General features: G+C 61.4%; 2 protein-coding genes across 7 annotated transcripts in view; both read right to left on the bottom strand.

The window, feature by feature from the left end:
• The window catches only part of SYT2 (synaptotagmin 2), a 34,933-nt gene extending 31,922 nt beyond the window's left edge, over positions 1-3,011 (bottom strand). For both annotated transcript variants that reach the window (XM_062594972.1, XM_062594973.1), the window contains exon 1: positions 2,953-3,011. The gene's annotated coding sequence lies outside the window, so the exon portion shown is untranslated. The remainder of the gene's footprint in view (positions 1-2,952) is intronic.
• Positions 3,012-7,565: 4,554 nt separating this feature from the next.
• Positions 7,566-15,811, bottom strand: part of NAV1 (neuron navigator 1) — a 64,037-nt gene continuing 55,791 nt past the window's right edge. For 2 of the 5 annotated variants that reach the window (XM_062595222.1, XM_062595220.1), the window contains 11 exons: positions 15,493-15,667; positions 15,043-15,140; positions 14,821-14,916; positions 14,482-14,641; positions 14,143-14,384; positions 13,905-14,059; positions 13,634-13,705; positions 13,137-13,333; positions 12,477-12,595; positions 12,036-12,233; positions 7,566-11,289 (listed from right to left, as the gene is read on the bottom strand). In XM_062595222.1, coding sequence (XP_062451206.1) covers positions 11,194-11,289; positions 12,036-12,233; positions 12,477-12,595; positions 13,137-13,333; positions 13,634-13,705; positions 13,905-14,059; positions 14,143-14,384; positions 14,482-14,641; positions 14,821-14,916; positions 15,043-15,140; positions 15,493-15,667 — 1,608 coding nt within the window. In that variant the 3' untranslated portion in view covers positions 7,566-11,193. Of the gene's footprint in view, positions 11,290-11,652; positions 11,912-12,035; positions 12,234-12,476; positions 12,596-13,136; positions 13,334-13,633; positions 13,706-13,904; positions 14,060-14,142; positions 14,385-14,481; positions 14,642-14,820; positions 14,917-15,042; positions 15,141-15,492; positions 15,668-15,811 lie in introns of those variants that run through there. The other 3 variants (XM_062595218.1, XM_062595221.1, XM_062595223.1) reach the window with 3 other exon arrangements.

Raw genomic sequence — 15,811 nt, 5'->3', positions numbered from 1 at the left:
GGGGGGGGGGGGGCACGGAGAAAGTCTGTGTCCATGCCGTCACCCTGCTCTGGCAGTAATTCAGCGCTCCCGGGGATTTATTCACGGCAGAAATTCCCATAAGGCCCCGGGGAGACGAGCGAGCACAGCCGGGGCATTCCCATCTCGCCCCAGCAGGTCCGTAAATCTGCGCGCAGCAACGAAACCCTTTTTTCCTCCCCAGCACCCTACAATTGAGGCCCGTGGGTGCAGCGCAAGCAGGGAGCTGCCGCCCCTGCGGGTCCCCTGCCCCGATGGCGCTCAAGTTGGCATCACCTCCGGCACGCCACCCATTGGGGCAGGATCCCCGCGGCGGCTGGAGGTGCCAGATGGGCTCTTGGGTTGGATAAGCCCAGACTTGGTGGAGGAGGAAAGGTGCCTCCACCACCCTCCTGCAGCTCCCATGAGCACCGCGCTTGGCCCTCGGTTTTCTGACATCTGCTAAGGCTGCAGCAGCCCAGAGCCCCCGCCTGCTGCTGCCGCGCAGCACCACGAAGGGTACGCCTAAAGCAATGCATTTAATTAAAACACATTAAAACATCAGGCTGCATCATCTGAAGAAAGCCTTAAAGCCACCAGGATCCCCCTCCTCCCAAGCAGGGTCTCGTCGCAGATGCCAAATTGCAGGCACTTGGCCCTTTGCTCACATAGCGGCAAAACAGAGGGGGAGGAAAAAAGATAAAATAACATAAAATGAACAAAACAACAACAACAACAAATTGCGATCCCACCTCCAGGCCCTGAAGCAGATTAAACGGCGTTTGAGTTCCCCACTGGGACACTGGCAAACCTCCGAGCTCAAAAGGGATTCGGGCGCCAGAGCTCGGCAGGGACGCGGCAGCGCGGGCACGGGGCCACTGCGCCGTCGCTCGGCCGCGGGAGCCGGATTATGCCGGCGCCCCGGATTCCCGCTGCCTAATTTAAGGTTGAATTAATAAACGGGGAATTGCGCCGAGTTCATCCGATATTTCGGGACGGGCGACATTATCAAAATCCCATTATACATGAAGGAAAGCGCGAAGAGCCAGATGAGCTCGGGCACCAGAGCCCGTCCAATCGACGCGATAACGCGGTTATTAGGGCTAACGATCAAAAAGTGCTTAGGGAAGCGGGCGCTGCCGCGGGAGCTGAGCGGAGGGCGGCCGGCTCACAGCCGCAGGGACGAGCGAGGGAGCAGCAGGCTTTTTGCACCCGAGAGGATAAGTCCTTCAGCGTCCCCAGGCAAAATCCAAAAGCCGGTGGATGCAAGGTCGGATAATTTCCTTTGAGCATCCATCCTGCTCCGGGACATTGCAGCTGCCTGTCCCCGGTTTTCCTGCACAGGCAGGAGAAGCTCTGGCTCTGCAGGTGACGGGGCAAGGTCAGACCTGTTTCTGCGCTTCCCTGTCTGCAAAAAAGCGGACAGGGCACCACTCCAGGAGCCCTCAGAGGGACTCGGCAGCAGGGTGCAGCGGAGAGTTAAGTGTTTTACCGGATCGCGGGCTCGTCGGGCAGCGCGGGTGACGGGCACTCGCTGCCCCCGATGGGCTCAGTGACCTTGGCCGCGTCGCCTTCTCCCCCTCGGCTGCGCTTTCCCGATCCGCAAAACGTGGCAAGCGGCACTCGACCCCCACTACGGTCCACCCCCACCCCCCACATGGTGAAAAGGGCACCGAAAGGCAGCGGGCCGGGCGCCCCGAGGCCGGCCGTCGCAGCTCCCGCAGCCGGGAGCCCCTCGGCAGCGGGCGGCGGAGGCGCTGCGCTAGCGAGCGACAATGCAGCAGGCGGGAGACGACTCCTGCCGGTCGCCGCGTTTCCGCGCACGAGGATAAAATATCCGCAGCAGCACCTCGGCGCAAATTAAACGGAGCGCCTTCGCTCAAGGACTGAAGTTTCCCCTGCTGCAGAGGGCCTGCGGCTGCCACAGCCCCGGCGGCCGGAAGGACACGGAGGCACCCAAGGCCGGAGCGGGGCTGGGGGCTGCAAAGCGACGGGTGGCCCTACCACCATCACCTTGCAAAACTGTCTTTTCCCTCTTCCCCCCCCCCCCCCCCGCCCCGTGGGGATTTGTGGATGCCGTCAGGGATCGCTTCCACCTCCTTACCACCACCCCGCAAACCCAAGAAGCGTGGGAGAACGCCGTCGCCGGCCGAAAGCACGGTAGGGAATTTAGTCCGGACTCGTCGGAGCTGGCTGCTGGCCAGGACACTACGGACGAGCCCGGCGAGGCCTGCGGGCGGCCGGGAGCGTCGGCAGCGCAGCTGCGGCGGGGGGCCAAGCCATGCACACCCCCCACCCCCCAGAAAAAACCCCGTCCAGGGGCACCCGCAACCGGGCGCACAACCGCCCACACGCGGAGCGGGAGCATCGCCGGCGGGCACCTCCGCTTCCAGAGGGCACCTTCGCCCCCAGCGCCTCGGCTCTGCTTCGCCAGCCAGCCCCGCACCCCGGGGTGGCCCCCGCTGCCCCCCCCCCCAGCTCCATCCCACCGGGCAAAAGCAGCCCGAGGTGCTTCCGCACCAAGTTGGCTTTGGTTGTGGGGGGGGGGGGAGCACCCCAGGAGCAGCCCTGCCGCAGAGCCCCGGCAGAGGAGCCAGAGGTCCCCTCTGCCGCCACCACCACCACCGTGTCCCCCTGCACCCCAGCCCGGCCAGGAGAGGGGCCCAGGCGTCCCCCATTGCCGCTGTCGTCCCCCCCCCCCCCCCTTTCCCGGCCCCTTCCCCGGTCCTGCCCTGCTCCCGACACCGGGTCAAGGCGCGGGGAGCCGCTGCCGCCGGTCCCGCCGTGTGCCCCGCCCCCGACACACACACACACACACACACACACACACACCGCTCCCATCTCCGCACCTTCCGCTCCCGGCCCGCACCGAGGTCACCCGTCCCGCAACGCCCCGGCGCCGCGGCGAAACTTCGCCAGGAGTCCAGGCGCCGCGGGCGGGAGGCGCAAACTTACCAGCCGCAGCGGAGCGGGACGGCGGTGCTCGGCGCGGCGCGGCGCGGCGCGGTGCGGTGCGGTGCGGTGCGGTGCGGGACAGGCGGGCGCGGGGCTGCGGGGGCGGCGCGCGCGCTGCGGCAGCCCCGGCCCCTCCGGGCGCGCGTGCGGCGGCTCCGCGCTGCTCCCGCCCACTGCCGAGGGGCCGCCCCGCCCCGCCCCGCGCCGGCCCCGCCCCCTGGGCAGCCCCCGCCCCTGACCCGCCGGCGGTTCCCGCGCGGCCGTCGCCTCCCTCTGTCCTCTCCCGCCGGTCACCCCACATCCATCCCCTCACATCAGTCCCCTCACATCAGTCCCCTCACACCATCCCCTCACATCCATCCCCTCACATCAGTCCCCTCACACCATCCCCTCACATCCATCCCCTCACATCCATCCCCTCACATCAGTCCCCTCACACCGTCCCCTCACACCATCCCCTCACACCGGTCACCCCACATCCATCCCCTCCTACATATCCCCTCACAGTGGTCACCCCACAGCAGTCCCCTCACCAGTTTTCTCACACCACTCACCCCTCACCAGTCCTTTCACACTGGTCACCCCACTCTGGTCCTCCCCTCTGATCACCTTACCCCCAGTCACCCCAACCTGGTCAGCCCCCCATCGGTCACCCCCCTGCTAGTCACCTCATCTCTGTCACCCCACATCAGTCTCCCCCTCACTGGTCCCTCGATCCCAGTCACCTCGCAATGGATCACTCCTGACTCCTGGCCGTGGGGGATCCAGGAGGGATGTGATGGTGCCCAGCATGGTCTGCTTGGAGCTCCTGTTCCTGCAGATGCTGCCCGCGGTCCCACCGCGCTCCCTGTGCTGGGCCTGGTGCCATTTGCCTCCCAGCCTGTCCCAGTACCTTCCTATGGTGGCAGGATATGACCCTGGCAAGCTGAGGTCTCCTCTAGCAGCTTCACCATAACAGCCCACCGCTCTCCCACCCCACAGCCCCTCTGCCCCCAGCTACGGGAGGGACATGGATCCCAACAGCCCTGGATCTTTATGGATACCCCGGGAGAGGCAGCCAGAGTGGTGCAGGAGCACAGGTCTGGAGAGGAGATGGAGGTGGTGGGGTAGGAAGCTGCAGCACCTTCACCCACGATGTGCCACAGATTCCCAAGTCCAGAGAGCTTCCGGGAACTTGGCTTGGAACTGAGGGTCAAAATAGCAGTAAAAAGCTGATAAAAATTGAGTGATGAGCCAGACAGCTCTGGCAGAGAGAAGGAGGAACACCAACGGCCTGTCAAGTTTCGGGATGGGGATGTGGTAGCAATTCTGATCTGCATTCTCCATTACATGCCCCGATCAGGCCAGGCACTTCGAATCGGTGAATCAACTTGAAGACTAGCGATGCACTCTCTTCCCAAATTCTTCACCAACCGACCGAGCAGCAATACAGGGCCTCATACAACCTGACATTTGATGAGCTCAGGGGCTTAAAAATAGCAGTAAAAGATGCTGCCATGACCAGGAAGGGTTTCTGTTCAGGCCGAGGAAAGCCACCTGCACGGGGTGAGCCCCTGAGCGCAGACCCTTGGGAGGTGAGCAAAAGCCGAGTGTCTTCACTTGGCCATCACCATGGGAGCCGCGCATCTGAGGTTTCTCTCCAAGAGGCAAGGAGAAATCCGTCGTCCTGGATGATGGGCAAATGGAGGTGGAGGGAACACATCTTGCCCCAGGCGAGGTTGGGAGCCTATAGAAGAGGAAGGGGGACAGTACGCCCCTTTTTTATTTTGCAAGCTGCCCAACCTCCCGGGTAGCCGTGAAGACCTGGGGCAGTCAGGATCCGTGTACCCCCATGGCTGGGTGTAGGGCTGTGGGGTACGAAAGGGGCAAGCTGTTACGGCAGAGCAGTGGGATGGGCACAGGTGAGCCCTCAGTGTGCTGGAGTTGTATCCTGCCACTGTGGGAAGGTGCGGGGGGAGCTTCTGGGAGCTGCAAGACCCAAGTCTATACAGAAAATGGGCCAGGGCTCCTGGCTCGCCAGTGAGTCACGCAGTCGTCTCGACCGGGAGCCTGGGATGCAGGCAGACTGTGCCACAACGGCTCCCGGCTGCCAGCACAGCCGCCCTGACGGCGACGACCGCTCGGCCCCAGGCAGCTGGGGCCGCCGAGCATCCGCGAGAGCCCGAGCCACACCAGGGCGGCCGGCTGAGACAGGAGCCGAGACGTGACAGGCTGCTCCAGCCAGAGCCTCTAATAACAGGATTGATTTCCTTGCGCCCCCGCAACGGCCCTGAGCCAAGGCAGACTTAGCCCTGGCTTTAATGAGCAAGCACGGCTAAATTACAACGCGGGTTCGTCAGCATTTGTGCTCCTGCAGCACTAGCTGAGGCTGTTTCAGCTCAAGGCAGCAGTGAGCAAAGAGCAGCCCCCTTGCTTGGGTGGGGAAGGGGAGGTCGGGTTGGGGGGGGGGCTGCACACCTCACTGCCAAACGAGATGGTGCCCAGAGCAGGGGACCAGGGAGAGGGCCCCAGGGTGTCACCCCGGCTGGGAGCAGCTTTATTTGAAGCTGCTGTGGGCCCCTGAGCACCGTCTGAGCACTGGGTGCTCCCTTGGGTGCAGCGCGGCTGGGACGCCTTCCCCCTGCACTGCCCCAAATGGGTGGCGTTTCCGTAAGAAGGCAGCTGCTGCTGATACGAGGCTGTGGGTCACCCTGGGAGGAGCTGCTGGATGGGTGCTGCTGTGTGTGCTGGGTGCTGTATCCCATGGGTGATGTTGTACACACAGTGCGGTACCCCATGGGTGCTGTCATGTACACGGTGCTGTATCCCATGGGTGCTGCTGTGCACACACATATTACTGTAGCCCATGGGTGCTGCTGTGCATGATGGGTGCTGTCCTCCTTGGGTGCTGCTGTGCACACACATGGCGCTGAACACATGTCCAGCCTCTACCAGAGGTCCCCTTGCCCTGGATCCCCTCTGGGCCACGGGCTCTGGGCCAGGCTGGGGCATGGGCACTGCAGCGATGCCCACAGGCTCCCGCTGGTCACCAAAGGAAGGGAAAGGACCTCACATGGGGTGTCCTGCTGAAACCAAAGCATTAGCATCCTCCCCACATGGTCCCTCTGCATCCCTCAGGGCCTGAGGACCAGGTCCTCTGGCTCGCTGGCTCTGCACCACAGTCGTTGGGCTGGAGATCGCTGTGGAGCCACCACCTTTAGGGTTCAGCACCCAGCTCAGGCCCCCTCTCTGCCACTCCGCTGCCTGCTCTCCAGCTTGCAACAGCCATGCATGGTGCATTCAGTGTTTGAGGGGCTCTGGCTCCCCCAAACCCAGCGTGACTTTGGGAACAGCCCCTGGGCTGAGATTCAGGAGACTCTGGATCGCCATTTGTAGCTGCTTGTCTCCCCGCACCCGGAGAGCAATGCATCAGGTCCCCCAAACTGTGTGTGAACCCCAGGACCGGTGCAGCCTTGGATGCCTGTCCCAAGAAAGGGACCTGGGGACAAATTGTGTCCCTCTGGGGGGACCGTGGAGGAGGCAGAGCAGGTGGGCCAGCCCACGAATGTTGTGCATTTGGGGGAGCCTTGCACTCTTGCAAACTCTTGTGCTGCAAACACCCACCAAGTCCTGGGGAAGGAAATGTTTCCCTGGAGCCACTGCTCCCATCCCCATTTCCTCCACTTCCAGAGCAGTGCCCAGGTGAGGATGCTGCTGCTCCCATCCTTCTGGGCACATACGGAGAGGCTCTCCAGCAAGGAGGGAGCCTCGCTTTCCAGCTTTTGCACTGTTTAGATCCCGTCTGGCAGGCAGGAGACGCAGTGAACACTGTGCCGATGGGAAGTGCCCTCTCCTGGCCTTGCATTCACTGCTGCAGCATGTTACAAACTCATAATCATCCTGCGATTAATTAGCAGCTCCTAGAGCATCTGTCCCCATTCTAGTACTGCTCTCTGAAGTGGAAAACCAGCTTTAGAGCCTCCACTAGGTTGCAGCTTTGGCTTGGGATTTCTTGCCTCACGGGGCGAGGAGCAGCATTGGTCTTAGCGGGGCTGGCGGCACCATTCCACCGCTTTCCCCCACCTGACGTGGGGACGTCCCTGTGCTGGGAGAGTCTCCCAGTCACGCCTGCATACCCTTCCCTAGGGAGCAGAGCTGGCACCAGCAGTGCAAGACAAAGAGCTGCGGGGGGGGGGGGGGGGGGAACGGATGCAGCGAGGAGGCGACAGGGACCCATCCGGGATCCCCACCCATCCCGACCCCCCCGCTTCCCCATGCACACTCCAGCCCAGATCTACCTCCCTCCTGCCCCAGGACAGGGGGACCATGGCCATGCCACTACTCTCAGCATCTGGCAAAACTGCAAGCATTTCAAACCCAGAGTATTTTTGCAACCACCACCCCAAATTTGACAGTGGGGCGATGCAGAGAGGTCCCTAACTCACGAAACCGCTCTCAGCATCTTGCAAAACAGCCCAGCTTTCAAACCAGGAGCGGTTTCGCAAAGCCCTCCCCGTTTTTACAGGAGGGCAACCATCTAAGGTAGGGGTAAACGCAGTCTTTCCCATGGCAAAACAGCAGCGGCGGCTGTCCTACACCCTCCTCCCGGGGCTCCCGGACACAGGACGAGCAGCCAGGAGGCACAGGAGATAACTTTATTGAATCCAATGGTGTTAGACAGACGACCGAGAAGAGACATGCCGTTTGGTGCGGGCAGCGTGGGCAGCAGGAGCTGACTTGGTGCAGGGCTGGATTTGTTGCTGTCTTTAATAACATCCTCAAGCCTTTTTCCGGGCTTTTCTTTGATACTTTATTTTTCTTTTTATTTTTAATTGCATTTAAGTAAAAACAACTAATCGGGGAAAGAGTCCAGATGGTGTTTGCTCCCTATGATTGTTCCCGCAGCTATGTACAACGTCAGATCTGTGGGGTTGGGTTTGTCGACATCAGGTAAAAAAAAGGAGCGAGTTTACAAACTTCGAGAAGGCAAGGATAAAAGCAAAGACAGACAGGCGAGAGCAGTAGAAATCTGGACCAGAAATCTTAAAGAGAAATTTAAAAAGTGCTATAAAACCCCTCGGAAGGAATACCATGCAGTTAAGAAACACAAAACCCAGTCAATTACACAGATCATCTAAAACAGGAATTTTTGTCCATTTCATTGTTTATTTAATTAAAAAAAGGTTGTTTGTTTTTAATAGAAAAAAGCTAAAACTGTAAGGTTCGAGCCACCAGGCAGCAGTAGCTAGAGGGTGAAGGAGAGTGAGGCGCTCGCGCGTCCCAGCTCCAGCCCCTTGGAAGGCTCCCAGCGCTCAGCGGGGCACCGCCGGGGACAGCGAAGGGACGAGTTAGTGCAATTTCGGGGCGGCGCCGTGCCCACGCGCTCGATGTAACGCAGGAGGAAGCTCCCAGGCCCGTCTCCTTCACCGGGATAACCCCAGCATTGAAATCCACCCCCCCCACCCGCCCTGTGCCACGCACCGGCCTCGGGGCACGCCTGGTGGCATCACCAGCCCGTCGCCCGGTGCGACGTGGACCTCGGGGGGTTCCTCCTGATTTACGCAACCCGTTTGCCACCCGGCTCCAGCAGGTTCAGCAGCACTGGGAGGAGCACAGTGGGTTGAAGAGCCCCATGTCGGAGTTAGGGCACTGGGGCAGGATGGGGAAAAGCCGGGAAAACATGTTGAGCCGGGGGGATGCGGGACCCATCGGTCCGCTTGATGTCTCAGTGGCTTAGGGGAGGCTGAGGGCACCCTAGAGGTGCACAGGAGCCCCAAAGAGAGGAGAGGGGCTGGAGGGGAGGACAAGGGGGCCACCGCCAGCCTCTAGCCACTGCTGGGCGGGTGTCTCGTACAATCAGAAAAGAAGTCAGCACAGCACAGTTATCACAGCGAGTACAAAAAAAAAAAAAAAAAAAAAAAAAAAAGGAAAGACACGCAGGGCCGGGCCCCACCAACTCACGCGGGTCGTTCGAGTACGGATCTATTTACAGCGAGTCCTTAGCCTACGGCAGCAACGCAAGAGAAGGCAAACGAAAAGCCCTGGCGCAGGGAGGGAAACGTCCCCCGCCCCACGCCAAGGGGCCCGGGTGGCCCCGGCGGCAAGGGGCTGCGACGCAAACCGCCGCGGGCAAGCCGGGGGCAGCGGCGCCCGGCCTCGCGCTGAGGCCGTCGGACAGACGGAGAAGTGAGCACCATGGGTCACGCCGGGCGGCCCGTGCGGCAAAGCGAGACGTGCCGGCTGCGAGCGCCGGCGGCTCGAGAGCACCAAGGGCAGAGGTGCCGGCAGCCTCCGAGCGGCGCTGGCCGCCAGGGGGAAGGCAGGGCCATCGAGGAGCTGCCTGGAGAAGAGAGGTGCGTGACGGCCCTGAAAGCCAGCCTGGCGTGTGGCTGGTCCCCGTGGGCTGCCCAGTCCCCACAGCTGTGGTGGCAGTTGGGGACAGCACCAGCTTGGCAGCGCTGGCACTGGGGTCACCTCTCCTCATAGGACACTCCAGGAGACACAGGCCCGGGTGAGCCTGTCCCCTCCACCCGAGGGGACCATGGCACAAGGATGGCCCTGGCTCGGAGCAGTACAGAGCCCAGCTGGGCACAGTGGCCCTACAAAGCACACGGTAGCCGCGCGTCCGTCCCCAGCACGGAAGCGTGGCCGAGCGCAGGCTAAGGCCAGTGCCCTGCTCCCATCCGACCCAGCGGGCTGCCCTGGGGACACCGCGGGCTGTGCCAGCCCCAGCCCCGTGTCCCCCCCCCCCCCCCCACCCAGGGATTAAGGCAGGGTTGCAGCACCGGGACTGAGCCCCTCCTCGCTGAGCGCCTCAGCCGCTCGCAAAGGGGGGCACAGGAGACGTGCAGCCCTGAGGGGCCGCCGGGGGCATCCCCCGAGAGCCAGCGCAGGGCACGGCGAGCCCCAGCAGCTGTCATGCTGCCGGGTCAGAGGGATGCCACGCGCATCAGCACCGAGACTCCCAGCGGATGTCAGCAAGCCCTACGGGACTCGGGGAGCCATGGCACAGGAACGACTCCCTGGGCTCCATGTGCCAACCCATACCGGCAGCACGCAGGGGCTGCAGGGTGGGTTGTGGCACCGGCAGCAGCGGGTGGACACGTGGCGGCTCTGGGGCAGTGCAGGAACTGGACAGCAGCCCGCGGGTCCCCAGAGGAGGGGGTGCCAACAGGCACGGCGGCCTGGTGAGAGACCCCATCCCCAGGGCCAGGGTGCTGCCTTGTGCTTTTGGGGAGAGGGGAGCCGCCAGGCACAGGGCTGCTACCAGGTGCCAAATTCAGTCTGAGCCAAGCTACGAAGCCCCGGGAGGTGGATTCAGGGACTGGAGATCGTCCAGTGAGCACCAGTTTTGTGACAGAGGTGGTTTGAGTGGTGGGACCGATGGCTGCAAAAGAAACCAAAAAGCAAAGGGAGCCGCTCGAGGGGAAGCGACGGGCACCAGGCCGCAGGCTCCAGGCCAGGAGAGAGCAAAAGAACCAGAACAAAGGAAAAAGAAAAAAAGAAAAGGGACCAAAGCAAAGTCTGGACTCGGCCAACGGAAAATGGGAGTAGGGAGAAATAAAATAAAATAACCAAAGCAGGGTTTATTGGGCTGTCCTGGTTGCAGCGACTGCCATGCAGAGTAAACAGGGAACGTACAGAAATAGCAGTGAGAGCCGTGCTCCTCCTCGCGCTCGCCTGTCGCCCGCTCAGTCTCCGCCGGAGCGCGGCCAGCGCTTCCCGCAGCAGCAGCAGCTCCTCCATCGCTCGCCCTCCGCCAACGCGGGGGGCTGGAAGGAGAGGGCCGCGGAGCTGGATGTGCAAACGCAAAGCGCCCTCCGCTCTCATCTGGCGGCCGCACGCTCCTCCCGTGCCCCCAGCTTCGACCCAGGCAGCTCCCGTGGGGTCCCTGCCCCACGCAGGGGCCTTCCCACGACTGCCTGCAGTGGGTGCCCGGCCACAGCGGTCACCCCTGCCCCAAAGCCCCAGAGTTTGCAAGAGAGACAAGAAAAAAATAAAAGAAAAAAAAAAAAAGAAAAAAAAAAAGAAGAGAAACCAGGATTCTCCTACCCCCAGAGTCGGGAGGGGAGACGGCACCTCACGCTCGCCCACGGATGAGCCGAGCTTCCCCACGCTCTACCAGGACGCGCCGGAGCCCCAGTCCTCTCTGCTCACTCGCCAGCCCCGCGCTCCAGGATACCAAAGGGAAAGAAGAGCAGCCCAGCAGGAGCGACGGCTGGCGTCTGGCTCCCCCTCTGCCTGGGCCAGCACATCTGGGCCTCAGAGAGTCGACTGCAGGTCGGGATCCACCATGGTCTCTCGGTCCGGAGACTCGATGTAGTTGGCGGCCTCCTGGAGCTTCAGCAGCATGGCCATCTGCAGGGAGAGGGCCCGGAAAGCGCTTTGTCACCCACCACCACCACGAGGATGGCCCGTGTCCTGGCAGGGAGCACTTGGGACTAAGCCAGATGGGAACAAAAGGCCCCAGGCACAATGAGCACCCTCCGGTGCCCTGGGGAAGCCCGGGATGAACCCCTGCTTCCCAGAGAGCCGAGAGCACCCAGCCCTCCCATACAAACTGGCCGTCCCAAAAGACTTCCTAAAGCAGAAAGCAAGACCAAGGGATGCTGCAAATCCTTTCTCATTGCCAGGATCCAGTCTTGGAGCCAGCAAGGATGGCCAAGGCCAAGTGTGCCAAGGTAGGCAGGCAGGTCCCAGCACATCAGCTGACACCATCTGCGGCAGCCTGGTGTCCTCTAGCAGCCTCTCCGCATGCGACCCATAGGGACCCGGCGCAAGCCCTGGTTAGTGTGTGCTTGCAGATACGATGCTTCACCCTGGCAGGTTGGATGCGATGCACCACGCTGGCCCCACTCGCTCGCTGGCCAGTGCTCATCACAAACATAGCTCGGGGCACAGAGTGGCACTAGTGCCCCCGTCCTGCACCCATCACTCCTCCCAGGAGCGAGGAAGGTTTCTGCATCATTAAATCTGGCTTCTTAAACAAACAAACAAAAAAAAAAAATGGAAAACGATGCGCAGTTTGATCCTGCTCTCTCCCTGCAGCAAGTACCACCCTGTCCCCCTTGTGGTGCCCAGTACAACCCACAACACAGCCATACCAGAGGGTCCGCATCCAGGGAGCTGGGTGTCGTGTCTTTGACAGTGCGCTCCTCAGCGGGGGAAACTGTGCTGTGGGGCCCGATGGTGGGTGGGGGCAGGTGGTAGAGCTTGGACTGGTCCTGCTGCGCTGACGGCCAGGGCAGGGTGTCCCGCACCCACTCTACGGGGTCCTCCCAGGCCGCCTTCTGTCCGTGGACCTGCAGGCAAGGAGTAAGAGGCAGACGGTTCTTCATTGCAGGCTGGAGCTTGGTGTCACAGTGTCCAAGCCCTGGGCATGGTGCTACCTCCTGCTACAGGGATCAGGGCAGAGAGCAACAGAGAAGCCATCTGCACCTGTGGTCCCAGCACCTCCCCTCTCCCCCATCCTGTTGGACTGTTGCGCCAGCATGCCCCCTCGGAGCTGGGCCCAGGTTTGTGCCCCTGTAAGCTCATCTAGGTACCTTAAGACCATCTTTTGCCCCCTCCTGTAGGTAGGGGATGATTGAGTTATTCCACAGGTCGATGAACCAGGTCCGGAAATCCTCAATTCCAATGGGGCAGGACAAGAAGAAGCAGGGACCTGCAGAGAGAAGGCAGAGAGAAAAGCTGGGAACTCGGTCCTCCTGTTTCGGCCACCCAAATCCATGCCAGCCCAGTGGCAGGGCAGGAAAGCCGTGTTGCCAGTCTCAGTGCTGTAGAGGGCACCTTGGGCTTAACTGTGTCCCGAGCAGCACCCAGCACAGTATCTGCCCAAAACACGGGAGCAGAAAGCAAACAACGGGACTCCAAACATCCATCTACACTCCCAAAAACGTGGCAAGGCAGGAGATCAGCCTGAGAAAAAACAGGTCCTCTGCGGCCAGGGAGGGGTGCCAAAAAGGGAGGCAACTTTGGCCAACACCACAGTGACAGGTCCCACGGGGCAGGGGGACCAATGACACTCAGCCAAGGGTCTGGGTGGTATTTTGGCAAATCACCCGTGGCTGGGTGGGGCTGAAGGACGAGAGACAGTGCACTGGCTCCCCAGCCTCCTTTGAGGGTATTTCACCCCTGTCCCATGTCCCTCCCATGGCCTCCCACTGACGTGAGGTAGAGGAGGGAGGCGTGCAGCCAAGCTGTACCGATGAGGAAGTCTGAAGTGCTGTGTTTCTCCAGGAAGGTATGCAAGTGGTACCAGAGCTTGGGCACCCAGTCCAGCACACGCAGCAGCTCCTCCTTGTTGGCGTTGACGTCTGTGTCCGACTCGAGCAGCTTCCGCCGCAGGTAGCGCACAAGGAAGCCGTTGGCTGGCTCCACATTGTTTGAGAAGGTCAGCATCCTGGGCGGGGGGGGGGGAAATTGGGCGCTCAGGGATGGGTCTCCCAAATGCATCCCTGCTTCTCAGCACTCTTCCCGGGTTCTTGCACCCTTGAGAAACCTCCTAGCACCCTCATACTACCTGTGCCCAGGCTTGGAGAGCTTGACCCCTCTGGGGCAACAGGGCCTGGGGCTTAATCCTCATCAAGGCCTCCATCCACAGAATGTCCCCAGGAATGCCCTGGGACAAAAGTGATGGTCCCTGGACCTCCCAACCCCAGGGGGATACTTCCCATCCCTGCTGGGGATATCTGATCCACACCTGAAGCTGAGGTGGAGGCCATGGTTCGGAGTCATCTTCACGGGCTGGTTGGTGGTGCCAATGATGTAGGGGCTGAGAGAAAGCAAGACAGGATTTGTGAGGAAGAGCACCCAGTGTTGCCTCCACCCACAGCAGAGCCTCAGGGCCACCCATGACAGCAGGCCTGAGCAGAGTTAACATGTGTGGCCCTGCAGCCCTATCCCTGCGAGCACAGTGGGAGCACGTGCACACCTGGGAGGCTGCGCCGGAGGGGACGCAGCCATGCACTCACCATTTGTGGTACTTGCAGGTGAGCGCACCGTTCACAAGCTCGCTGATGGAGCCTGCCTCGCTGAGGTCGTCCAGGAGGATCACTAGTGGCACATCCGCTGTGCCCGTTTCCCGGTCGATCTGGTTAGCCAGGTTGGAGAGGTACAGCTGCAGGTCCTGAAACAAGTGAGGCCAAGTGTCAAGCGTGGGGCCATGCTGTGGCATCAGTGCCAATGGGAAGAGCGCCAGCTTCCACGTGCCTTCACCTTGCAGGACTGCTGGTGCATGTTGAAGGTGCTGACAATGCCCTCGGTGACGTCCCGGCCTGAGCGCTCCACAAGATACTCAGCCAGGCGGTTGGTCAGGTAGGTCTTGCCGGTGCCACTGGGTCCCGAGAGGATGAGCCGCCGGTGCTTCAGCAGGAGGCTGATATAATGCTGCATCATGGGCTTGGGGATGAGCGTCTCAAAGACTAAGCTGTCCACACATTTCTCCTTCAAGCCTGCAGGCAGGAGAGGGCTGAGGGTCCTGCTCTCCTGCCATGGCAATGCAGGCCAGGGAAGATGGGACAGCGATGGAGCCCTCTCTGCCATACTGACCTTTGAGTGTCACGGCAATGCTGGTCATGCCCCGGCGGCAGAGTGGCAGCTCCGGCGGTTCCGTGTCCAGGACCCGCTTGATGTGGCTGATGCTGTAGCCATAGACGGACTCAGTGCTGAGTCCCAGGGTGGAAGCAGGATCCATTTTGGTGATATAATCCTATGTGGAAAAGGAGCAGGACTGTCAGCACCTCAGGCCTCAAGGGCTGGCAGAAGGCAAAAAGGTGCTCAGCAGCTCCAGGAGACCCCAGAAAGGACCTGGGCTGTGCCAGGCACTGTTGAGAAGGCGGAGGGAGCAGGGGAAGAGGATGGCTCTCAGAAGAGTCATTATGCTCCTACCTTGAAGACTTGGCAGACAGCCTCATCCAGCATCTTCCAGTCAATCTTCCCGCTCACCTTGGTCCAGCCCAGGAAAAACTCCTGCTGTTTGAGGTCCTAGGGGACAAAGAAAAGGCATGCAGAGTTGGAACACTGTACCCAGCCCTAGATAAGTGTCCTCTGTACCTCGTGTAGGGCCATAGCTCCACAGGAGATCAGGTTCGCCATACAACCTGCACTTACCCCCTTGATGATATGCTGGGGTGGCATGCGCACCACGATCCTCAGTGTTAGCTCATCCTTCTGAGTGCCAGCACTGACGGCGTCCATAGGGGACACATCTGGGGACAGAGCAGAGTCAGGCTGTACCAGCACAGCAAGCCAAGCAACAGGGCCTGACCATGCCTAGCTTGAACCAGATCCTGCCACAGCCAACCATGTCACCACCAGTGCGACAGGGCCCTGTGTGGTGTCTGGACTAGTTGGAGCATGCTCCCACCAGCAACCTTCTCCCAAGGGCTCAGGCCATGCTGTGCCATGGGGGAGATCCTCTGCAGGGCACAAGTGGGCTGACATCTCTGCGCAGGTCATGGTGCAAGGTGGCCAGCCTTCCCAGGGGTGCTCCTGCATCGCCCCTCGCGTGCAAGTCCACGCCCCAGCCCTTCCCAACCACCAGCTCTCTATCATCCCCACCTGCATCCGCCAGGCTAGGGCTGAAAGCATGGCCGAGGGCAAGACCCAGTGAGCGCCGCGGCGAAGAGGAGGCTGATGTGCTCATGACATGTCCAGGTATGGAGCCTGGCACTGACGAGGGCCCTGGAGCCACTTTGAGTCGGTCATTTTCAGCCTTCAGGAGATCCACCTCCAGCTGCAGGAGAACCACGTTACAGCCCAGAGAAGAGGACTCAGTGTAGGCAGTATCCCCTACACTATGGGACCCAGAGTCCAGACACACCAAGGAGCTGGGCTCTCAGCTCTGAGGCCTCTGTCCTCACCACCCCAGGGTCCATGC

The sequence above is a fragment of the Rhea pennata genome, chromosome 25, assembly GCF_028389875.1.
Source record: "Rhea pennata isolate bPtePen1 chromosome 25, bPtePen1.pri, whole genome shotgun sequence".
Taxonomy (NCBI): Eukaryota; Metazoa; Chordata; class Aves; order Rheiformes; family Rheidae; genus Rhea; species Rhea pennata.
Note: the sequence above shows the minus strand (reverse complement) of the source record. Positions and strands in the feature narration are given on the sequence as shown.